General features: G+C 33.6%; 1 protein-coding gene and 1 long non-coding RNA gene across 5 annotated transcripts; both read left to right on the top strand.

The window, feature by feature from the left end:
• Positions 1 to 357: 357 nt before the first annotated feature.
• LOC135848766 (uncharacterized) lies at positions 358 to 24768 on the top strand. Of its 4 annotated transcripts, XR_010559433.1 has the most exons (8): positions 358 to 516; positions 774 to 911; positions 1046 to 1256; positions 15039 to 17324; positions 22083 to 22285; positions 23342 to 23461; positions 23664 to 23874; positions 24194 to 24768. XR_010559433.1 is itself a non-coding variant. In XM_065368751.1 (5 exons), the coding sequence occupies exons 2-5, from the start codon at positions 22211 to 22213 to the stop codon at positions 24259 to 24261; spliced, it is 474 nt and encodes a 157-aa protein (XP_065224823.1). In that variant the 5' UTR covers positions 17024 to 17324; positions 22083 to 22210; the 3' UTR covers positions 24262 to 24768. The 4 variants fall into 4 exon arrangements, 2 of the variants coding, with proteins under 2 accessions (XP_065224823.1, XP_065224822.1); XR_010559432.1 differs by lacking the exon at positions 22083 to 22285; XM_065368751.1 differs by lacking the exons at positions 358 to 516; positions 774 to 911; positions 1046 to 1256 and having other exon boundaries at positions 17024 to 17324.
• On the top strand, positions 1263 to 5555 carry LOC135848767 (uncharacterized). The gene is made up of 2 exons (XR_010559434.1): positions 1263 to 5108; positions 5192 to 5555. It is a non-coding gene; the product is annotated as an uncharacterized LOC135848767 (long non-coding RNA).
• Positions 24769 to 25542: the final 774 nt, after the last annotated feature.

The following is a 25542-nucleotide window of genomic DNA, read 5'->3' as shown; positions in this document are numbered from 1 at the left end:
AAAATTTGGTTTTGGAGGTTTTAGACTATGCTCTTTCCAAAAATCGCGGTCCCGTTCAAATCGGAGTGTGACACCTCAAAAGGTTCCCTTGTCAGTTTAAAGCACTTCAAATTTTATCCGTCAGTTTGTCTCAAAATTCTGATAGCAGAAAGAGATAAATACAAAAATACCTATTGTGGTAACGAAAAATCGCCATATTCGGCGGCTACTCGTATTTTCTTACGAAAACATTTCGTGGAAATGTGTCCCATATCCGCCAATACGAATATATGTACGATAGAATGACATAATATGCCATCGTTGCGGCGGATTTAAATATAAAAACGCTGATGTGCAACTTTGCACGCGCGGTCGCGCGAAGTTGCACTCAGCCCATGCAGCGATCACACCTTTTGTAATTTAGTCCTCTCTGGTGAATGAAGTTACTAATTGATAATGCCTTTGCAAAGAGTGCGATCTTGTTGTTGCGGATGTTCCTTGAGAACTGGAACTCTGATCTTTTTGATTCTTAATTTGGTAAGTTCTGTGCTCTATTCATAAGTACCTACCTCATTAATTTACTCACGTACACCCAATTACAATTTTATGTTGAGTAAATTTATCATGTGAATCAGGAATCATGTAAAATCTTGCATATAAGAAGAAGCACCTATTTTTACTATTTTTACAACATGTAAATTATTTTTCGTTCGTAGGTACAACAGAAAAAAAAAGTGAAAACTTTTTGAATAAGTTATACCTAATCAAAAACTAAAAAATGTATTATGTATCAGGTTGGTGGACTCTCGTACCCAATCCAATGTTTAACAGTGACAGGCTGCGACGAAGGCCTAATTTCTAATATCATCATGACCGTATTCTCCATCGCTACACTCGGTGTTTCTGTTTCTGGCATCTATGGTGTTTGTAAGGTGAATATTCATTCATACTCGTAGCTACCTTTATACTTTTTAACCCATAAATAATAGAAGAATGATTAGATGAATAAGTATTTCACTTCAATTTACCTATACGAGTGTCGATGTACATATTTGTGTTTATTTAGGAGAAACCTCATTGGTTGGTACCTTACATGATGGCTCAGTTATTGGTCTTTATGTCTTTGATAATCGTGATGTTAGCTGTGGCAATTTGTGGAGAAGTATTTTTGGACGATCTACTAAAAATCATGGTTGATGATAGATTTACTCATAATGTAAGCCAATCTGGATCCAGTGGTGTAATTTCTTTCAAAGTTTCAAGTGCTATGTCCCTTGGTATGTTTAAACCAGAAATACAATGAATCTGCTTAGATAGAGTGGGGGAGGGGAATTTGCGAAAAAAGATGTGCTTGATAATTGACCAAAATGTAAAAAAAAATTACATAATCACTTGAATTTCATGGAAAAATTAAAAGTAGGTAAACCTTACATTCCTGAAACATTTTTGACCTAATTCATGAACGAATAACGATACAAAATCATCTACTGAAATATACAGTATGACACAAAAGTAGTGCCCAGTGGCTTTTATTTCCAAGTGGAAAGAGCTAGCGAGATGAATGAAGCGGCGTTGAGTAGGGGAAAATAAGGGCTTTCAAAAACGACCTTGAAAATTTCAGACCCATACACAGGGTGTCCACAAATTGAAAAACCGGTTTGGTCAAAAAATTCAAACTGGTTTTTATTGGTGCAATGTAATTTTACACAATAGGACGACGAAAACGTGATATGATTTTTTTGAAACCAGTTCATCAATTTGCAACCAGTTTACAAAAAATACCCAAAAACTGTAGATAGAGAAAAAAGCTTGAAACAAAAGTTGTACAGCGTGAAAAATTACACAATTCTGTCTAATCACATTTTGAAACTGGTTCATTGGTTCGCATATAGCAACCAGTTTTTGACAATCACCTAAAAGTTGTAGATAGAGAAAAAAGCTTTAAAAAAAAGTTCAAGAGTGTGAAAAATTAAACCATTTTTGCTGATCGGATTTTGAAACCGGTTCATTAATTTACAACCATTTTTTGACAATCACCTAAAAGTTGTAGATAGTGTACCGGTAGGGATTGCGCCCGCAGCTTCCGCCATAAGTGGGAGATGTGAGCCTCAAGTACTCAAGTAGCGAATCGCGCAGCTCCATTAGCGGCGCGATCTGGCGGTGTAGTTTCTCCGAATCTACACACAGCTTTAGCTGTGAAAGCTACGTTAGTATATTAGGAACCCATTCATGGGATAGTTGTGTTCATGTCTGTGGCATTAGGCTACTTAGGGATTCGTTTATTATACAGTATCAATCGTGTCTTATACTCATAGTTTGAGTTCGTGTAGTTTCACCTTTATATTGTTTTATCGTAAGTCTACCATTTGAGCGTAGCTGATTGTGTGTGTATACTCGCGAATAAACTATCTTACGTACCTCCGGTATCAACTTTATTGTGTTCACGTTCGTTCTACGATCTTAGCAGCTGTACCTCAGCCATTTACCTAAATAAGAGTTGTTTCCCGACAACTCTTCTCACCTCGGAGTTAGCCCATTTCCAAGGAGCTTCTCCGAACCTTATGTAGCTGTGTCGATTCCTATATAGGGGAGCCTCCGGTACACCCCTGACCACTACATAATTGGCGCCGCAACGTGGATTAAAATCCGCCAACTTTCCTGTCAACCTGGCGACAGATGCCTTTGTGTGAGAAGAAATCCACCCAACACAAAGAAGAGATCAACCTGGCGATCTATATATTCGTGTTAATTGTGTAAAAACTATTTCATTCGTGCATATTATTCGTGTTTAACCTGTATTCGACGAGGTATAAATTTTCACCGATAATTTATGCTAAAATTGTGTAAAATCGCCGAAATGTGCTCAACGGTGAGCAGAGCTGTGCAAGTTTCGTATGTGAAAAATTCAAGCACAGTTGAACCAGTTCGATCTAATGGTTCAAGGCCAACGTAGCTATGGTCACTGTACATTATGAGCATGTCGTATATACCTGTAAAATGAAGAAAGGTATTATTATTTCGAAATACGAACGATGTTCTGTGCATTTTGGATATTGACTGGATATTTTCGATCGAATTATGACACTTTGATGGAAGAAATTCTCCGCGAACTGAAAATGGCAATTTCAGTCAGAAATCAATATTTCTTGTTGCTGGTAGATGCTCCGAGTATAGAAGATGTCACCAAAAGCAGATCGAAAATCCAGTATAAATACAGTAACAACTGAAAATGGTCAGAATTTCGGAAATGACCTCAGCCCAGCTGAACCATGGATCATGGGGCAGTAGATTGACTCCAAGATACATGAAGAACATCTCCGAGTCGGAAAATGGAAAATCAACATCAACAGCCTAAAATACTCGTAAATTAGGTCCTTGGGGCAGAGCAACGTTCCTGTGAAAGCAGTTAGAAGATACAGGGGCAACGAAAAATCAAGAAAAAATAGCCCAAATCAAGCAGCTATGGGGCAGAATAAGCCAGAGAAATCATTTATCCGGTGAACAGTGCCAATATTAACTTATCAGTGGCACAATATTCAATAAGTTCTGTAAAAGAAAGCAGATATGTAGATTCGTCGAAAAGTCAAGCTGATTTAAAAGGTACTTACAGTATTCAGATTTTGAAAAAATTCATCATTGTTGATATCGTGATCACGTAGATAGCTCCGAAAAGTTACCAGTCACTTTGTGAAGATAAGCTGAAACAGATAGTAGATATTTCGATTAAATATTATTCAACATCAACGTAATTAGCATTCAGTGCTATTAATCATCATAAATGAGTAAAATAAAACGTAAAACTACTCACTGGTTGTAGATAACTCCGAATTCCAAAACTTGGCTCAAAACTTCGTAGAGTTCAAATTCTTCGTAGATATTGCACCGATTCCAGCTGGGTAACCTGTAAAATGAAGAAAACAACACGATTCATTAGCCAACATCGATTAATTAGTCTCGGAACGATTAATTAATTATTAATTACCCAGTAATTGGTAGCTTCCTCGAAAATTCAATCTAATTAATAAAAAATCCACTTCCCCAGTAGAGAAGATTGATTAATTTTTTGACTTTTCAAAGGATGTACGACGTGATAGACGCGATCCGTTTCGTCACAGAAAAACAGAGTAGCCTCGCTGCGATTGGCTCTTTTTGGTAGGTATTGAAATAGGTGCTATTTTTTTTTTTTTTTTTAATAATCTCATGGTTCATATCATTTGATTTTGAATTTGTCAGTATTTTTGAAAAGATCTAAAATTCAGATATTTTTCAACTTAAATTTTCAACAACGACGATTCAAATTTAATTAATTGAAAAAATAAATGGTGCTACAACGTATTTTTTTTTAGTAAAAAATGAGAAAAAAATGAAAAATTGATTAGCTGAGTGTGTTTTAGTGCTTGATGCCCTTGACTAGCAGAGAAAAATCTGGCCAATGGCCATCCAGTGTTATGCTTTATCAATTTTCACTATTTCTACATTATGATGTGATGGAGTTTCAATTTTCTATATTTTCAGCAATTTTTAATTCGGATTCTTGATAATTAATGAATCTGTTTCAAGCAATTGGTTGCTATTATTATAACCTGTGTAGTGTGTACTTTATGGGATGTTATTTCTCATTCATTGTTGGTGATGATTGTGATGAATATTGAATAATAATAATACTGTTGATTTCGATCATAGACAATTTTTACTTTTTGAGTGCTTTGCTTTTCAATTTGAATAAATTGAAAAAAAACTGATACCTGTGTATATTGTACTGTACAAGTGTACATAAATAATACAGTTGATTGATAGCAGACTGATTCTCATATTTTTAAATTTTCAACAATTGTGTACTCAATGGGATGTAATTTGTGTTTTATTGTGCCGTGATAAACTGCTTCTTGAGTGACTTTCCTTTTTGAATTTATTTTCAAAAGAAAAAAAAAGTGATACTTGAACTTTTAAGCACTTATTTACACTTCCTAATGTGAATATTAAATAAAGTTGGTTGGTTCCAGTTGTTCATTTCATTTACCTGTAACCTGTGTATATTGTACTGCTGTGCATAATAAATAATACAGCAGTTGATTGATAGCAGACTGATTATCATTTTGAACTTTTTCAACAATCTTTGAATTTCTTAGGTACACATGGACTGATTCAGTTATATGTTGTTGGCTTAATATTTTTATTACATTTTCTCATTTTCTTTTTATGTACATTTCAGATTCAAGCACTCAGCACTGATTATTATCAACAGCAGGCTACAGATTTTGTATTGATCTGTCAGGTCTATTCTACAGAAGGTCGTGTGGGTCGTGTGAATACATAATATTTGCACGTAAAAATTTTTTCGAGTGGCCGTGTTTTTAAACACGTAAATTATTTTCTTGAATAAATGGTCGTGTAGATTTTTTTGCACGTAAAACTCTACTGGTCTTGCATTGCACGTTAAAACATTTTTCATATCTTTTGAATTAAATTCAGCGTACATTGGTCGTGTATTATCATACACGTAAAATAGAATTTGATTTATTTATTACAGTTTTGGTAATACGTTTAGTCATTTGAATAAATAAATTTGAAGTGAAGTTTTCATTTTTTATTTTTGCAACATTCTTGATATAGAATTTCCACTGCTCCAGTAAATAAATTACTCATATTTTCACATTCAATTCAGATTTTTTGCAGCATATAGAAGAGCACTACTCCTTATTCACATAAAATTGAATTCAATTCATTCATTGCTGGTGTTGTAATAGATTTGAATTGAGAAATTTGAAGTGTTGATTTCATTTTTGCAAGGTTAATCTCAACTATAATCTCAACACTATGGAACTTGAAAATGAAATTTTGAATGATTACATTAGTGGTGATACAATAAATAAATTTTTTGAAATCATCAATAAGCAAGGGTTTTCTGTGCATTTTAATGATGTTTATCTCATGGGTATATGGGATTCACATGTATGGAATTATGTTGAAAAGTTTACTGATAAACGAAAGAAATTTTTACAAATATTACCTGATGGACCAATGTCTAATATGGATGATGTGAGACATTGGGTATTATTTGAATTTGGAAAAAAAAATATCATGTATGTGTATGATAGTTTAAATCGTAATTCTATAACTGAGAATCAGATGAAATTTTTGAAACTAAGTACAAATATTAAAAATCCTCAGTTTGTGTATAGAAAAGTTCAACAACAAACAAATGGGAAAGACTGTGGTGTATTTGCATTAGCTTTTGCAACCAGTCGATTATATGGAAGAGATGTGACCCAATTATCTTATTCAATAAGTGATATGCGACATCATTTGCTTGATTTACTTAGAAGAGAAATGATCATTGAATTTACTTATGGCAATTTAAATGAGAATGTTAATTTGAGAACTGAGAATGCAAGTAATTGTAATTTTAATATTAGTTCTGATTCACCATTACATGACAAAGGTATAAATCAGCCTAATATTAATTATTCTGCAATTTATGATGATGGTATTAGTGAAAATATTTATATCCAGAATGATCTATCTAATGATGAAAATATGGAGAAATATATCACTACTGTAGAAGAAATTACAATGTATGATTGTGAAACTGAACAGACAATAACAAATTTTAGTGAAGTTGCTTTAGCTAATGTTGTTCAACTTGAGCATTCATATTATAATAGTAGTGAAGATGATGTGATACTAATGGATCATTCTTATTGTACTTTTGGCCAAAAAAGAATAAAACTGGATAATTCTTCCCATAATATTACTCCAACTTTTGATCATAGTAACTTTTCAGATAAAATGCCAGCCCATCATTGTGGAATCCTTAATTATGAATGTAATTTCTGTTCTGCACTACATTTCAAAGGAGAATTACCCTGGGATGGTAAATATACTCAATGTTGTCAGAAAGGTAGAGTAAAAATTGAGCATCCAAAATCAATAGTTTCAATACATGAACTTCTAACAAATGTTCTGCACCCTAAACACAAAAATTTTATGACAAATATAAGACAATACAATAGTGCTTTGTCATTTGCATCTTGTGGTGCTCAAATTGATACACTTTCTGGTACTGGGCCTTATTGTTATAGAATTCATGGACAAATATATCATAAAACTACTCATTGTCAAACCTCATCAACATTCCCGCCAAAATATGCTCAATTATATTTTCTCGATAGTGAGGAAGCATTAAATGAACGTTTGAAAGTCAATGCTAATAAAGGATGTGACAAGGATTTATTAAAAGATTTGGATTTAGCGATACGGTCAGTTAATCCATATGCAAAAAGCTATAGAATGTTGAAAACCTTGGAAAATGAAGAAATAAGTAGGCAGTCACAAAATTCCACCACAGTAGCAACTGAAAATAATGTTTCCATGATGATACGTCAAGATAGAACTGTTGATTGTAGGCGCTATAATTTACCTAATTGTAGTGAAGTGGCTGTTATATTCAAAAACAATGATGGTGCTCCACCTTTTCAACGTGATATTCGCATTTATCCAAAATCTGAGAATAATAATGAGTTTATAAATATCAATATTCTTAGCTGTAATTTAGACCCCATGTGTTATACTCTAATGTTTCCTTATGGAGAACCTGGATGGGAGCCTAATATGCTCAGTGTAATTCAAAATGATGATGAAAAAGAAAAGCACATAACGATGTTGCAATATAAAAAATCTAAATTAGCTATAACTAGAAAACAACAAAATCCTTTGCTAAACTATGGAAAATTACTTCAACAATATGTTGTTGATTCTTATGTGCAAGTTGAAGCCTACAGATTGAATTATGTGAAAAATCATCAACAAGATTTGAGAGTAGAAAGTTACACTGGTTTAATGGATTATATGAGAAATAAAACAGATGAATATGGTTGTGATGTAGGAAAGCAAGTTATTTTACCTAGCACTTTTGAAGGTTCCCCTAGAAATATGAGAGAAAAGTATTTAGATGCAATGTCAATTGTTGGTAGGTTTGGATCCCCAGATCTATTCATTACATTCACTTGCAATCCTAAATGGCCAGAAATATCAGATAATTTATTATACTCACAAACTGCAAGTGATAGACCTGATTTAGTATGCAGAGTATTTTCATTAAAATATAAAGAATTGATTTATGATATTGTAGAAAATAAAATATTTGGAGAAGTAAGTGGTTATGTTTACACTATAGAATTTCAAAAACGAGGCCTACCACATGCCCATATGTTATTTATTTTGAAAGATAAAATATTGAGTAGTGAAATGATTGATAGATTTGTTAGTGCTGAAATTCCAGATCCTAATGTTTATCCTGCATTACATGAAATAGTCAAAAATAATATGATTCATGGTCCTTGTGGTGCAATGAAACCTAATGCTTATTGTATGGAAAATGGAAAATGTGTAAAAGGGTTTCCAAAAACTTTTCAGAATGAAACTTGCATGGACAGAGCAGGTTATCCTTCCTACAGGCGTAGAAATGATATCAAAATTACTAAAAATGGTATCACTTATGATAATAGATATGTTGTTCCTTATAATAGGTACCTATCAAAGAAATATAATGCACATATCAACGTTGAAGTGTGTACAACTGTAAAAAGTGTAAAGTATATTTTTAAATATATTTATAAAGGTTATGATTGCGCATGTATTAAAATAATGCATCAAGGAGTTTCGTTATTAATGTATGATGAAATAGAATCCTACTTAGATTGTCGCTACATAAGTGCATGTGAAGCTGCATGGAGATTATTTGAATTGAAGTTACATGATCGGTCACATAGTGTCATTCGTTTACAAGTTCACTTACCAGGTGAACAAAATGTAATATTTGAGAAAGGAAATGAAGATGTAGGTTTACAACGAACTAAGAGTACTCTTTTAGCTTGGTTTGAATTGAATAAAAAAGATGCTGATAGTAAAAAATATAAATATACTGAAATACCTCAACATTATGTGTTCAATAAGAGCAAACAGGTTTGGTCACCAAGAAAACAACATTTCAATGTTGTATCACGAATGTACATGGTAAATTCAAAAAATGTGGAATTGTTTTATCTGAGAACGTTACTTTTACATTGTTTAGGTTCAACAAGCTATGAAGACATTCGTACTGTGAATAATATTTGTTATAATACATTTGAAGAAGCAGCTTTAGCAAAAGGTCTCATTAAAAATAATAACAGTTATATTCAAACTTTGCAAGAAATGAGTGTTTTTGCAATGCCTGCAGAATTGAGAAATACATTTTGTTATATTTGTTTGTTTTGTATTGAGAGTAATGCAACCATTTTATGGAATAAATTTTGTGATCTATTATCAGAAGATTTTCAGAAGCAGTATTCTGACCCTATTATTGCACATCAAAAAGCTTTACAAGAAATTGATAAACTTTTACAGTTACATAATACTTCCTGTGAAAAATTGCAATTACCTATTGATAGAGAAATATTAAGAAATTTAGCTGAACAAGAAGATGTCAATGATTATATTCCGATAATTGATGAGCAAGTATTACAATTACGCATAGATTCACTAAATGAGAAACAATTGATAATATTTAATGAAATAAAAAATGCATTTGAAAATAAAAATAGTTTGCAGAGATGTTTTTTTGTTGATGGACCTGGAGGGTGTGGAAAGACCTATTTATATAATACAATTGTGCAATATGTGCAAAGTAAGCATGCAATTGTTTTCTCATTTGCAACCACTGGTATAGCTGCACTTCTATTAGAAAATGGTCGCACTGCTCATAGTGGTTTCAAATTGCCTGTGCCAATTTTAGATGATTCAATTTCATTTATAAAAGCTGGTTCCAAAGAAGCTGAGGAATTTAAAAAATGTGAAATGATTATTATTGATGAATGTTCTATGATGGACAAGTATATTTTAGAATGTATTGACAGATTCTTGAGATTCATTATGCAAAATGATTGTAAATTTGGAAATAAAATCATGATTTTAGGTGGTGATTTCAGACAAACTTTACCTGTGGTTCCTAGAGCAAATGCTACTGTTATACTTGAACACTGCTTAATATATAGTTCTTTATGGCGTCATTTTAAATTTTTTTCATTGACTGAAAATATAAGGTGCACTAATAATATTTTTAATGCTTGGTTGTTATCAATAGGAAATGGAAGTATGAATGATAGTGACGATAAAATTGAAATACCACAAAAATACATTTCAAAGAATCTTATTGCAGATATCTATGGTAGCGATTTCAGCAAAAATGTAGTCAAATCAAAAACAATTCTTTGTGCACTCAATTCCACTGCATTAACAGTGAATAATGAAATTTTACGATTGATAAATGGAGAAGAAACAATTTATTATAGTTCTGATAAAGTTCAAAGTGATGATCCCTTAGAAATTGAACGGTACCCTTTAGATTTTTTATATACCCAAACACCTTCTGGAATGCCTCCTCATGAGTTACGCCTAAAAGTTGGATGTGTAGTTATGTTATTACGAAACTTAAATGTCAGAGAAGGTTTGTGCAATGGAACAAGATTATTAATAGTAAAATTATTTAATCATTTCATTCAATGTGAAATTTTGACTGGTATACATGCAGATAAAATAGTCAATATACCACAAATTGATTTATTACCAAGTGATTCTACCTTACCATTTCAATTAAAAAGAACTCAATTTCCAGTAATTCCTGCTTTTGCTATGACCATAAATAAAAGTCAAGGTCAAACATTTGAATTTGTTGGAGTGAACTTGACTCATGAAGTTTTCGCACATGGACAATTATATCGTTACCTTAATGCCAAATCCGAGTATGTCCAAGAACGTGAATTTTTCAGGAGAGGAAATTGAAAGTTTGAAAGATGATAAAAACAAATGGAGGGGATATGAAGTAGTAAAATTTTGAAGTATGATAGCTCAATCTCTTATGAAGAGATTGTCTGAGCTACATTTGTAAAATTTCTCAATTTAGTACGTGTAATTAAATGTTTTTCAAGCAGTGATGGACATACTCAGGTTTTGATTCTATATTGTCCATGTTGTTACGAATTGAAATCCGAGTATGTCCCAAATTTCTTATGAATTTCGGGTATGGGTGAACTGTTATGCAGTCTTAAATTAAAGACAATGAAATTCTTATTCGATTGGTGTTGAATTTTTATCATTTCGCGTAAAATTAACGATTTAATGAGTACTTCTATTTTACTGATTTTTGCATACTACGTACGTCATCTTTAAACTAAAAATACTCGAAATTTTCAGTGGACACATAGGTATTTTAATACATCAAAATGTTCGGATTTTCATCCTCTTGAAAATGAGCTGTTACCGAAAGCTCTACATGCAACCGTTCAAAAGTTTTCGAAGTTTGAAGTTGCGAAAAAGAGCTGCAAGCTGCAAGTATTGAACTTCAAACTGAAATTACTGAACGTTTTGAGTGGACACATAGGTATTTTAATGTATCAAAATGTTCATAATTTTATCCTCTTTAAAATGGTTGTTTATCGAAAGCTGTTCCTTCAACCATTTGAAAGCTCTCGAAGATCAAAATTACGGAAGGTGGTCAACTGTGTTATCACTGTTATCATGCAGTCACAATGAGTTCATTGAATTCTGTTTAGAATATTTTGTAATGCGGATTAGGTATTAGGTACTAATTTATTTACCCTGATCTATGAAACCAGTTGTCTGGCGTATGAGATGATAAACAAGCTGGAACACAATCATTGATGGTTTTATTTTTAATGGACATACTCAATGGACATACTCGCTTTTAGCTTCTAAATGGACATACTCAATGTTTAAAATTTATTTAAATTCAATTTTTTTACATTTTCATAATAATTATAAGGTTTATTATTTATTTCACTAGATTCGGCTGAGCGTCAGCTTTTCAGTGATACCAAAATCAAAAAATTGAAAATTTTGGACATACTCGGATTTGGCATTAAGGTAACGATATACTGCCTTCTCCAGAGTAAAAAATGAAAATAATTTTAAAGTACAGTTATCCTCTGAATGTGTAAACTTTAAAACAAAAAATATTGTGTATAGAAGTGTTGTATCTTAGTTTATCGCCCTTTTGCATTCATTTTATAATTTTTGAATATTCAATTTCAAAGTTGCAATGCAATGCTACTCTACTTCTACTTTCTGAGTCCTACACTTCTACATCTACTTGTGGATGTAGATGTAGAATAAATGCATATAATACTACAATTTCTACAAGTAAAATGACAACCCTGACTGTTCTACATACATACTCTTCTTCACACTTGCAGCATTGTCCACACGGGCCACTAGTCAGGAGTAAAAATTCCAAGTTGTTATCAGTGGTGTTCCGCAAATGCGATTTTGTATGTTGTTATTTGGACTTTCTATCTACGTGCAGTAGACTCTGATGGTCAATGTGGTAATGGCAGAGTAATTACGATTAGAACCAGTTCAACTTTACCTGGCGTTAGTTTTTTAATTTTTTTAGACATGACTTTTGATATTTTGACTTCTGTGTACAATTTTGACAATTTCAACTATTTATGATTTTATTTTGATGATTTTTTTTTGCGAATTGTAGTACATGACTAAAAGTACATTTAGATAGTAGCTAGAACTAGATATGTATGTTGTATGATAAAATATAGCCAATTTAAAGAAGAGGAGCAACACCATTCGTAGCTTGCACCGATTGGCATCTAGAAGAGAAGAAGATCTTGTAGCCAGCCACTTAGAGAAGCTGCGGAACTCACGAAGTGGGGCAAGTGGCCCTCCAGTCTGTCAACTCATCCTACCGCTACTGACCGGAGGTCTTTTAGGCTTCGTGACTCAGCACCTCCTCTGTCAAGCTGAGCCAGGAATCCGGGGCAATGTACCGGTAGGGATTGCGCCCGCAGCTTCCGCCATAAGTGGGAGATGTGAGCCTCAAGTACTCAAGTAGCGAATCGCGCAGCTCCATTAGCGGCGCGATCTGGCGGTGTAGTTTCTCCGAATCTACACACAGCTTTAGCTGTGAAAGCTACGTTAGTATATTAGGAACCCATTCATGGGATAGTTGTGTTCATGTCTGTGGCATTAGGCTACTTAGGGATTCGTTTATTATACAGTATCAATCGTGTCTTATACTCATAGTTTGAGTTCGTGTAGTTTCACCTTTATATTGTTTTATCGTAAGTCTACCATTTGAGCGTAGCTGATTGTGTGTGTATACTCGCGAATAAACTATCTTACGTACCTCCGGTATCAACTTTATTGTGTTCACGTTCGTTCTACGATCTTAGCAGCTGTACCTCAGCCATTTACCTAAATAAGAGTTGTTTCCCGACAACTCTTCTCACCTCGGAGTTAGCCCATTTCCAAGGAGCTTCTCCGAACCTTATGTAGCTGTGTCGATTCCTATATAGGGGAGCCTCCGGTACACCCCCGACCACTACAATAGAGAAAAAAGCTTGAAAAAAAAGTTCAAGAGTGTGAAAAATTGAACCATTTTCGCTGATCGGATTTTGAAACCGGTTCACTAATTTGCAACCAGTTATCAAAAATAACCTAAAAATTGGAAATTGAGAAAAAAGCTTGAAAGAAAAGTTATGGGGCATGAAGAATTACACCATTCTGTTCAATCACATTTTGAAACCGGTTCATTAGTTTGCATTTAGCAACCAGTTTTTGAGAATCTCCTAAAAATTGAAGATGGGGAAAAAAGCTCGAAACAAAAGTTGTGAAGTGTGAAAAATTGAACCATTTTTGCTGATCGGATTTTGAAACCGGTTCACTAATTTGCAACCAGTTATCAAAAATTACCTAAAAATTGGAAATCGAGAAAAAAGCTTGAAAGAAAAGTTATGGGGCATGAAAAATTACACCACTCTGTTCAATCACATTTTGAAACCGGTTCATTAGTTTGCATTTAGCAACCAGTTTTTGAGAATCTCCTAAAAATTGAAGATGCAGAAAAAAGCTTGAAACACAAGTTGTAGAGTGTGAAAAAATTGAACCATTTTTGCCGATCGGATTTTGAAAATGGTCAATTAACTTGCAACCAGGTAATTTTTGATGGCTTGCTGCGATTTAATAAACCGGTTTCAAAATCTGATCAGCAAAAATGGTTCAATTTTTCACACTCTACAACTCATGTTTCAATCTTTTTTCTCAATCTTCAATTTTTAGTTGACTGTCAAAAATTGGCTGATAAATGCAAATCAGTGAACCGGTTTCAAAATGTGATTGAACAGAATGGTGTAATTTTTCATGCTCCATAACTTTTCTTTCAAGCTTTTTTCTCTATCTCCAACTTTTAGGTGATTGTCAAAAACTGGTTGCAAATTAATGAACCGGTTTCAAAATCCGATCAGCGAAAATGGTTCAATTTTTCACACTGTAGAACTTTTTTTTTCAAGCTTTTTTCTCTATCTACAACTTTTTGGTGATTGTCAAAAACTGGTTGCTAAATGCGAAGAAGTGAACCGGTTTCAAAATATGATTAGACAGAATTGTGTAATTTTTCACGCTCTAATACTTTTGTTTCAAGCTTTTTTCTCTATCTACAGTTTTTGGGTATTTTTGTCGACTGGTTGCAAATTAGTGAACCGGTTTCAAAAAAATTATATCACGTTTTTGTTGTCCTAGTGTGTAGAATTACATTGCGCCAATAAAAACCAGTTTGAATTTTTTGACCAAACCGGTTTTTCAATTTGTGGACACCCTGTGTATGGGTCTGAAATTTTTAAGGTCGTTTTTGAAAGCCCTTATTCTTCCCTACTCAACGCCGCTTCATTCATCTCGCTAGCTCTTTCCACTTAGAAATAAAAGCCACCGTGCACTACTTTTTTGTCATACCTACTGTATTTTAGAGAATTGTATTTTGTAATCAGGACTTTTTATTTTTGATTCATCTTTTCAAGTTACGAAGACCTGTTTCAAAAAGAGTTTTTGGAAATTTAAAAAACGCGAACGTACAAACCTTCATTTTTGAAACAAAAATTTGATAAAAAAAATCTTCTACGATTACATTCAGCGACGACTCGAGACGTGCCTACTTATCCAACGTGTTATCAACATTATGTACCTATTTTAATTTTAAATGTGTACTTTCGCAGGTTACATTTACTACTCTATCATTGTGGTGCGAAGCTATTACAAAGAACTCCGGTCAGAATATCATGAAGTTTGAGTTTCAGACATTAAAATACTCGCATAATCTATTCCTCGTGAAGTTATACGCATATCATTAAGAATCTACCCATAAGATATCCAAAAAATAAAATGAATTTTATTGTATCAAGAAGTTGCTAATTATATGGGAATTTTTTCAACTAGCACATATTCCGATTTAAACAAAATCAAGCTAGATCGAGAAATCGGATCTTTAAAACCTCCGCAACCATAATTTCAAATCATCGAGTCCAATTTTCAAATTTTTGAAAATTAAAAAAATTGAAGAAATTTTTTCAAAGGCAAATGATTGTTTTTGTTTTTGGTCAGATATCGTTTATGGTGTGTTGACACGATCACCCGAATCGAAAACAACCGCAATTTGACCTTTTTGAAGGCTCCGTCAAGTTTTCAAATTCCAGAAATTCGAAATTGCTCCGGAGGGGTTCAAAAATGAACTTTGAAACGTAGCAGTTGAATTAAAGGATTCATTGTTATTGGTTCCCTACGCCCAAAAAAAAATTATTTCATGAAAAATGTCAAAAATCGCTGTTAAAATAGCCTTATCAAATTTTTCAAATTCAAAAAAATTCGCAAAAAAAAACAAAAATTTAACTGGAGGATCTGAAAATTTAGTTGCAGGCGTTTTAGGGCATGCTCTCTCGATCTACGAGTACATAGCTATATGGTTTCGTTCAAATCGGAGAATGACGGTTTGAAAAATTCTCTGAATATGTAAAATAAGTACCTACCTATAGTAAGTAGGTACAGGGTGTTCCAGAATAACCTTTCACATTTTGGTAACCACTGATCTGTGTTCAAGTGGAGCTAGGGGAATGGTAAAGGCGGTTCTAGGTAGCCAAAGCATGCCGAATTATGTTTCAATAGTTATTTTTTGCCCTGGAGAAGTAGATGGCTGTACAGTGTGCTTTTACTGTGAAGGCCTTTTTTAAAAATAAAGGTTCCTGTAACTCTTTACTCCTTATTCATCAGTAACGAAGCTCATTTTTATCTAAATGGTGAAGTGAATAATTGGAATGTGCGCTTCTAGTGTACAAAGAATCAGTTGATAATACTTGAGAAACATCTAAACCTCCGCCAAGTTGACTGTTTGGTTGGGCGTGGCTAAATTCGGTATAGTGGGACCATGTGTGTTTAATGAAACAGTAACAGTGAGGGGTAAGGCAAAATGTTAAACGAGTTTCTTGTTCCGAACTAAAAGACAGACGCGACGTAATAGAGTTACTTACTTCCTTCCAACATGTTGGAACTACCAGGGATGTACACATATGTTTAGCGCGTGAGCACTTCAGTCATCAAATAATTTTGTTATGGTCGACGTGTTGAACCAGAAATTTAATGGCCACCTTGATCCCCTGACTTTTCAGCCTGCGATTTTTTTTATGGAGTTATTCCAAGTCAAAAGTGTATCGAGATAAATCTAGGACTCTGAAACAGCTTCTAGGTTCATGAGTCGCAACTGATTGGAAGAGAAGTGTTCAATAATTTGAAAAAATGTTCGGTTGAATGTGTCAAAAATGAAGGAAAATATCTCGATGGAAAAATTTTTAAAACTTCATTTTTAATGAAAACTCAAATATACGGTCTAAAAACGGCATATTTCTACTTCATTTTGGTTGTAAAAGAATTTTTGTAAACATTTTTCTCTCAGAGTAATAAAAAAAACAAATGTGAAAGGTTATTCTGGAACACCCTGTACATAATTATTTTCAATTCAGACTACCAAATGTTTGTTTGCGTTGTTAATTAATGACTTCAAGTAAATTAGGTACTTATCTATGGTAATACCTATTTTGAATCATTTATTCGAAGAAATAATCAGAATAAATACGATAATGAAGGCACCTGGAAATAATCCACGTAAAACGCAGATAAGAGTCGGAACATCTCGACTAAGAAAAGTAAAATTATCTCCTAATTATATTTTTCATCGTCGATACGAATCAACTTTCCTGTTCAACTGACATTCTACGAAATTAACTGAATTTCGCTCCCAAAAAATAGTCTACTTGGCTGACACCGGGGCAAAATATTATTATTGCTATTAGCTAGATTAAATCTTGCGAGTTGGACGCGAATTGCGCAGTGAAAGTTTCTTATTTGTAATTTTACTACCCTTTTTAAACCTATTGAAAATGCAAAAGGTAAATTCGTGCTGTTGTGGCTGTTCGCTAAAAACTGGAACCCTGATTATTCTCATTCTTACTGTGGTAAGTTTTTTACTCGTTAGGTATTTTATTAACTTTCCTATTTATTTATGTTTATAATTTCGTCTATGAATTTAGCCTATTAGGAATACCCCTTTGAAGAAATGGAAAGAGACGAATTGATGCAATATTCCTAAAGTCAGCAATTTTTCAAGCTCGAAAATTATTTTGAGACAATTAGAAAGAAAATGAATTCCATATTTCGCGAAAAATCAACTCAAATCATCCAACAAAAAAAAAACTTTGTTTCAACTATTCCAAAAAAATTATAAACTTTTTTTTTATGTTGATTTTAATCGTTTTAAAAAAGTGATTGAAAATGTTTATGTACGTCAATTTTGAAGAAGTTCGTAATCTATTTAAATTTGGTGCATATTTTTGGATACAATTTTAGTAGAAATGTACTGAGTACAAGCGAAAAAATCATCTAAAATCAACACTAAAACACCGCAAAAAAAGAATTAATTGAAATTGAAAAATTCTACTTGAAATCGCTCCAGAAAAATTCTTTATTGAATTTGAAATCAAATCTCTCAATCCCCCCCTCCCCGCCGCCGCTAAAAAGAAGACCAGATCACTCCCAATACATGCACCTATCTTTTTTTTTTAAAAAAAAGGAAAAAATACTGAAAAAAGTAATCGTCTATTTTCCAACTTGATTTAAAAATTATTTTGGAAACTTTCAAAAAAAATTAATGCAATATGCCCAAAGTCAGCAATATTTCAAGCTCGAGAATTATTTTGAAAAATAGAAAAAAAATGAATTCCGTACTTTGAAAAAAAATCTCCAAAAAATCAACTCAAATCATCCAAAAATTTTCGCTTATCATCCCAAAAAAGTAACTTTTTTTCATCAATCAACTGTTCTAAAAAATTTTCAATCCCCCCCCCAAATTGTTTCAAATGGGTATTCCAAAAAAATGACTCAAAAATTGGGGCAAATTTTGAATAAAAAAAATGTTAATTTGAATTGTTCCAAAAAAAGGTTGAAAATTCTAATGTTAATTTTGGAGAAGTTCAAATTGGGTGAATATTTTTTTGGATCAAATTTTAGCAAAAAAGTACATTTAATGCAAGCATTGACTAAAATTTGATATCGTCTCCTCCTCAGTAATTCGAAGCTTCTGGAGAAAATAATAAAAATCAAAGGAGGCGCGCTCTGGAATGGCCCAAAACTATAGTAATTGTTTAACCTGTGTGACCTGTGAGTTGAATTGAAAGAACTGACTGGATTAACATTAATTCACTTCGCTGAATAAAATTTATATTTCTAGTCTAGAAAAAACTAACAAGGGAAGCCCCCTAAATAATAATCTCCGATTTGAATGAAATTTGGACTGTTGGAAAGAGGACCTCAAAAAACACCCATCCCCCAATTTTCAGCTGCTCGAGTTGATTTTTCGATTTTTGGCGAATTTTTGAAGTTTTGTGTACACAGGTAAAGCTGTTCAACTCACAAAATGGGAAAAAAACTACAAATATCCATCACTGATAATGTTCAGATATGCTTGGAGGGGTAGGTACGTTGCGTTGAGTCCTGATTGAACATCAGTTAGCTTCATGCATCTTCCTTGGTGAACTTTTACTGCACCCAAATGCAAATTTTCCATTTCAGAGCATCCCAGAGTTTTTTTTCTTCAATTCATCATCATTTGGTGACAGAACAATTCTCGAAATTGTTCTACGAGTAGTAATTTCACCCTTGCAGTACTTCAGGTACCTAATGGGTGTGATTATCTTTTCCAACATGCGACTCTTTAATATGACCAAGGGGCCATTTGGTCGAAGGAACCTCCGGCTCTTTTATAATGATGAGAATTTTTTGAACTATGGCACACTCCGATTTCAACAAAATCAAGTTAGGTCGAAAAAGCATGTCCTAAAACCTCCGTACCCATAACTTCAGACCATGAAGTACAATTTGTAAATTTTTGACAATTTTTTGAAAATTACAAAAAAAAATTACAAACCTGTTTCAAAAACAAATGAGTTTTTTTTTAGGTACCTATAGTCCAGGAAAAATAGCATTCCATTGGTAAAAATGGGGGAGAAAGCTGAATTTTGGTATACTGGTCCATTTTTTTGTGCTGAACACGAATCCGATGAGTCCCCGGTCGTCCCTGGTGTGCGTTCTCTCCTATTGTGGATCTAAGCCCTCCAAAACCAGTTTTTTGCTATTTTCTCCCCCGTATTGCATTTTAGCGAGAAATAGGTGGTCGGATAAGAATCTACGTCAAATTTCCGATCTGGTGATATATCAACTTTCTTTCTACCCCCAAGGGGGGTGGAACCACAACCATTCAAAAAAGGGGGGTTCCCCAAAAAATACATAAGGGCTATAGGCGCCTAAGAGGGGTGAAATGGTCCCCAAAAGCGTTCAACATGAAAGGTGGGCACCATAGAGAAACCTCTGCGCAAAAAATTTCAAATCCACACCCCCTCCCCTTTTTGCGGAACCCCCCTTTTTTGAAATTTCAGTAGCACTTTTCTCAGCCCCATTTCAACCGATTTTGAAAATTTTTCTGGAAGTTATGTATATCCTTGATAGGTATTCACACAAAAATTTTCAACCCCCTCCCCTCATATTTACCCCTCAAAATGGCGTTTCTTTCATTTTTTATGCCTATTAACAATCAAGATTGCGAGGTACAATTTTGTAAACACGTTTTTTGGATGTATTTTTGGCCCCCAAACATCATATACTATATTAGAAATTTTTGCTTTGGTGCGCCGTGGTGAAAACTTGGAATAATGTATCGTAGGGGGGTGGGGGGTGAAATGGGAATTTTGAAAAAAATAACTATCAATGAGTATGGTATCGTTTTCATATGATTCGATACCGCTGAGCACGAATATGACCTCAGATTTTCTGCTACACTCACCTACCCCTCTCCAGAGCCCCTCAGCCCCCCTCAATTTTCACGATTTTCGAAATATAGTTATTTTGATGACGTTGGTGTCGTTTTCATATGATTCGATACCGCTGAGCACGAATATGATCTCAGATTTTCTGCTACACTCACCTACCCCTCTCCAGAGCCCCTCAGCCCCCCTCAATTTTCACGATTTTCGAAATAAAGTTATTTTCATGATGTTGGTGGCGTTTTCATATGATTCGATACCGCTGAGCACGAATATGACCTCTGATTTTCTGCTACAATCACCTACCCCTCTCCAGAGCCCCTCATCCCCCCTCAATTTTCACGATTTTCGAAATAAAGTTATTTTCATGATGTTGGTTTCATTGCTATGGGAAAATTACATAAGTTCATTGTTATTGTACATGAAATTTCTCGTAGAATCAGCTACAGCACATGGCTCCCCCTCGAGGGGGGTGGATCCTTCAATTTTTTCGGAAACGCAACAAATCTGTATGTGTACTGGACTGTATAGGTCTGCGGAGCATATGTGGCATAATAATTATTCATGATAACTGTAACTTGAGTATGTATGAGTATGTATTTTATAATTCAATTACTACCTACATAAAAAATCACAAGAAAAAAATGAGAGGGGTAAGTGATTGTAGCAGAAAATCAGAGGTCATATTCGTGCTCAGCGGTATCGAATCATATGAAAACGATACCATACTCATTGATAGTTATTTTTTTCAAAATTCCCATTTCACCCCCCACCCCCCTACGATACATTATTCCAAAGCAAAAATTTCTAATATAGTATATGATGTTTGGGGGCCAAAAATACATCCAAAAAACGTGTTTACAAAATTGTACCTCGCAATCTTGATTGTTAATAGGCATAAAAAATGAAAAAAAACGCCGTTTTAGGGGTAAATATGAGGGGAGGGGGTTGAAAATTTTTGTGTGAATACCTATCAAGGATATACATAACTTCCAGAAAAATTTTCAAAATCGGTTGAAATGGGGCTGAGAAAAGTGCTACTGAAATTTCAAAAAAGGGGGGTTCCGCAAAAAGGGGAGGGGGTGTGGATCTGAAATTTTTTGCGCAGAGGTTTCTCTATGGTGCCCACCTTTCATGTTGAACGCTTTTGGGGACCATTTCACGCCTCTTAGGCGCCTATAGCCCTTATGTATTTTTTGGGGAACCCCCCTTTTTTGAATGGTTGTGGTTCCACCCCCCTTGGGGGTAGAAAGAAAGTTGATATATCACCAGATCGGAAATTTGACGTAGATTCTTATCCGACCACCTATTTCTCGCTAAAATGCAATACGGGGGAGAAAATAGCAAAAAACTGGTTTTGGAGGGCTTAGATCCACAATAGGAGAGAACGCACACCAGGGACGACCGGGGACTCATCGGATTCGTGTTCAGCACAAAAAAATGGACCAGTATACCAAAATTCAGCTTTCTCCCCCATTTTTCCCAATGACCCTTTTTTTTCATCTAATTTTCCTGGACTAATAAGATATCGTCTACGTTGTGTTTACCTTACACGATCACCCGAATCGAAAACAATTCCAATTTGATCTTTTTGGAGCCTCCAACAAGTTTTAAAATATGGACTTCTTCACTCAAAAAAAATGTTATTTCATGAAAAAGTTCAAAAATCGTTGTTAAAGTAGCGTTTTCAAATTGAATATTCGTAAAAAAAAATAGAAATAACGACGCAAAAAATCAAAATTATCAGATAATTCCATCATTAGGATATGAGTCGGGGACATCTCATCCAAAAAAACCACAAAATGTTATCTCTGTGATAATATTTTTCATACTCCATATGAATCAACATTTCTGTACAACTTACATGCTGCGGAATTGACTAAATTTCGTTTCCAAAAGGTTGTCTACGTGGCTTAAAGCACCGAGGCAAAGTATTATTACTGTTAGCTGAATTAAATCTTGCGAGTTGGACGCGAATTGTGCGTGAAAGTTTCTTATTCACTGCCTTTTTTAAAACACTATTAAAAATGCAAAAGGTAAATTCGTGCTGTTGTGGCTGTTCGCTAAAAACTGGAACTCTTATTATTCTCATTCTTACTTTGGTGAGTTTTGTGTTTTAAGTATTTACCTTCCTATTTATTTATGTTTTGAATTTCGTCTATGAATATTAGCCGATTGGGAAATTTTTTATTGTAAGGCCATCAAAAGCTGTAAAGTTCTATAAAAAATCAAATTCATTTTTTTTCGAGTGAAATTGTAAAAGACGAGTAAAAAATTTTCTTTGCCCCTTTGAAGAGATGGATAAAATTTATCAAGCTCGAAAATTATTTTGGAAATTAGACAGAAAATAAACTCCACATTTCGAAAAAAATCAACTAAATCATCCAAAAATTTTCTCATACTATCCCAAGAAAATGGGTAACTTTTTTTCATCAATCGCCTATTCTAAAAAATTTTCTAAAGATTCCAAAAAAAAACACTTAGTTTTACATAATTATTCTAAAAAAATGACTCAAAAAATTATGCAAATTTTGAAAAAAAAAATTAATTTTATTTGTTCAAAAAAAGTGATTAGAAATGTTTATGTAAATTTTGAAGAACTTCATAATCTAAGTATCATCTATTAAAATTGGGTACATATTTTTGGATAAAATTTTATCAGAAAAGCGCGTAGGTACTATGTACATTTAATTTAAGCACCAACCAAAGTTTGATATTGGCTCCTCCACAGTAGTTTGCATGAAGCTTTAGGAAAAAACAATAAAAATCGCCGGTGGCCCCACAATGGCCCAAAACTAGTAAATGTTTAATGGGTGATGAGCTGAATTGAAACAACTGACTTTACTTCTTGAAAAAATCAAGATAAAAATTGAACCAACTTTTTTTAATTTTTACATTTTTTCAAAAAATCTAAAAATGAACATCAAAACCCGAAATTCAACTTTGACTGATTAGTTTCCAAATCTGAGGATAAGAGTCATTTCACCTGTTCTACATTGCATTGCTAGTTTAGGCAAACATGACTACACAAATTGTGTATGGGTCGCATCTGAAACTTTTGTGGGGGTCTCCAGTCTCTGTCTGTGCAGTGAATTTATTTATAGCTTATGTTTGCTTAGTTGAAAATATTAATCGAGGTTTTTAATTTTTTTTTTCAGATTCTTTCAATTTTAGAATTACTTGGATGTTTCGGAGCGCCAGGTAATCAGGCTGGAAATATCATTGGGTTAATTATAATCCTGGGTATTACAATCGCTGGCATCTATGCGGCTACGCAGGTAATTACTCATTATGGCATTAAGGTGGATCGTGAAGAAAAAATCAAATAGAGGTGTCCACTGTCCACTGAATCTGGTCAACATCTCGCCAACAATTTTTTTTTTTTCGATTCAACCTAAAATATGTACCTAGGTACATCTACTTGACTTGTGTAAGATTGCAATCTAATCTATGATTTTGTATGTATTTGTATTTATTTAGGAGAAACCAGTGTTCTTAATACCTTACATGGTGATACTGCTGCTTGGCTTGGTGGGTCTGATAATTTCAATGCTTGCAGTGCTCATTTTTAGCAGTGCTGTCATCGGTTATCTCGCCCATCACGCTACTGATGCGAAACAGGCCGATGAATTTGCAAAAGCAGGTTTTATTGCTATTGTCATTACAGAAGTTTTCTGCGGCGGCTTCGCTGGTATGTTTAGTTTGAATTATTTCCTTACCTATACTGGGCTCATTTTTGGAGCATGATTTCTGGTCTTAGTGAAGATGCTGGGTGCAGAACGATATCCTTGATTTATATTTTTGACAATCTTGAGGAATAAAATTTCCTTCATTTCGTTATCTGAAGTACCTAGTTAAAGAACACAAATTATATGAGTGGTTATGTCTACCTCTACAAAAATTACAAATTGATTTCAAGCCATTCAAATGGTTTTTTTTTTTCTACCTAAGTTTACCTGTATCTCATTTATGTACTTGTATGTTCTAATGTCAGATATGTATTTCCACAGCTCTCTTTTACTACTGTTTCATCGTTGTGCTGAGTTTCTTCAAGTCACTCCGATCTGGATCTCAGTAATGGAAGTTACAAAATTTTGCATTTGCTTTTTATACACTCGATATGTTAAGTTTTATGTTATAGAGTTGCTTACTTAATACTTTATATTATTATTTACAATCAAAGTTTCATTATAATTATGTTATAATTAGCTATTGAGAAGACGATGGCAGTTTTTCTTACAAATATATACATACTCTCTATAAATTGTTTTTTTACGTACACTGTGTGGATAATTTTGTTGTTTTTATTGTGTTAAAATTATGTGTCAATAGGAACTTGACAGAGGTGCGCCGCGCTAGTGTCGCCTTGTTTATGATTGGCTGATGAAAGGTCCCAGTATAAACATTGGAATGTAATGTTGTGAAAATTGAAGGAAAATTGTTGAAAATTGCTGATAACAACGGGACCTTTCGTTAGTTCCGGTGTTTTTGACTACCATTTCCTAGATCGCGACAGTTGTCTTGTCAAATCCCTATTATTATGAGTACCTAAATGACCGATGGACAAATATAGGTATATTCGTGAGTTGTGTTTTATTCAGTGTAGCTACATACTTCTACAAGTAACTGATTTTGAAGGATGAAATTAAATATGCATATTTTGGGTTGAACCCAAAGTAAGTATAGGTACTTAAACATTGAAAATTTACAATAAACTGGTAGCAATTTTGAAAAAAATAATGATTTTTTTTGTTTCAACCCGCATTCAACTTACAAGTAAGTGCTTTGGGAACAGCTACGTGATTCTAGGTCTGAAAATGTATCATCCCCCCCCCCCCCTCCACACAAAAATTCTAATTTTCCAGAGTTGCACTTGAGTTGCACAGATTTTAAACCAAAGATAAACAAGACATGTTTTTCTTTCTTTTTTATTCAACTAAAATTCGATAAAAATCATTAAAAGTGATAAAAGTAAGTATAGTTATACACTCATTTTTTAAATTTACAAGCGAAAATGGCGTTAGCTGAGATACTTTGCAAGAAAATTGAAACAAATTATCAAAAATAGCAAAACACAAAAATTAGCTCCTCCACATCTCAAAAAAGTGAAATTTTACAGGAGAGTGATTTTCTTTTTTTTAAAAAACTTGATTCATTATTTTTATCAACTTATAATTAATTGTGAGGAATGAATAGCACCTCATTTTAAAGATCTGGTATCCTACCTTCATTTAGCTTAAGAACACTTTGAAAAATAAAATCTTAAAGAGGAAATATTTCAATGTTTGGAAAACGTTTTGAGTTATAACCTTTCATTAAAGTTGATGTGGAGGCGAAAGGAAGCGTCCAAAAAAAATTT

The sequence above is a fragment of the Planococcus citri genome, chromosome 5 (assembly GCF_950023065.1).
Source record: "Planococcus citri chromosome 5, ihPlaCitr1.1, whole genome shotgun sequence".
Taxonomy (NCBI): Eukaryota; Metazoa; Arthropoda; class Insecta; order Hemiptera; family Pseudococcidae; genus Planococcus; species Planococcus citri.
Note: the sequence above shows the minus strand (reverse complement) of the source record. Positions and strands in the feature narration are given on the sequence as shown.

Excerpts from the sequence above, each read along its gene's own strand:
- LOC135848766 (XM_065368751.1), top strand. The coding sequence starts at position 22,211 with ATGCAAAAGGTAAATTCGTGCTGTTGTGGCTGTTCGCTAAAAACTGGA. Across the intron at positions 23,462-23,663 it reads GCATCTATGCGGCTACGCAG|GAGAAACCAGTGTTCTTAAT; the intron begins GTAATTACTCAT and ends GTATTTATTTAG. Across the intron at positions 23,875-24,193 it reads TTTCTGCGGCGGCTTCGCTG|CTCTCTTTTACTACTGTTTC; the intron begins GTATGTTTAGTT and ends GTATTTCCACAG.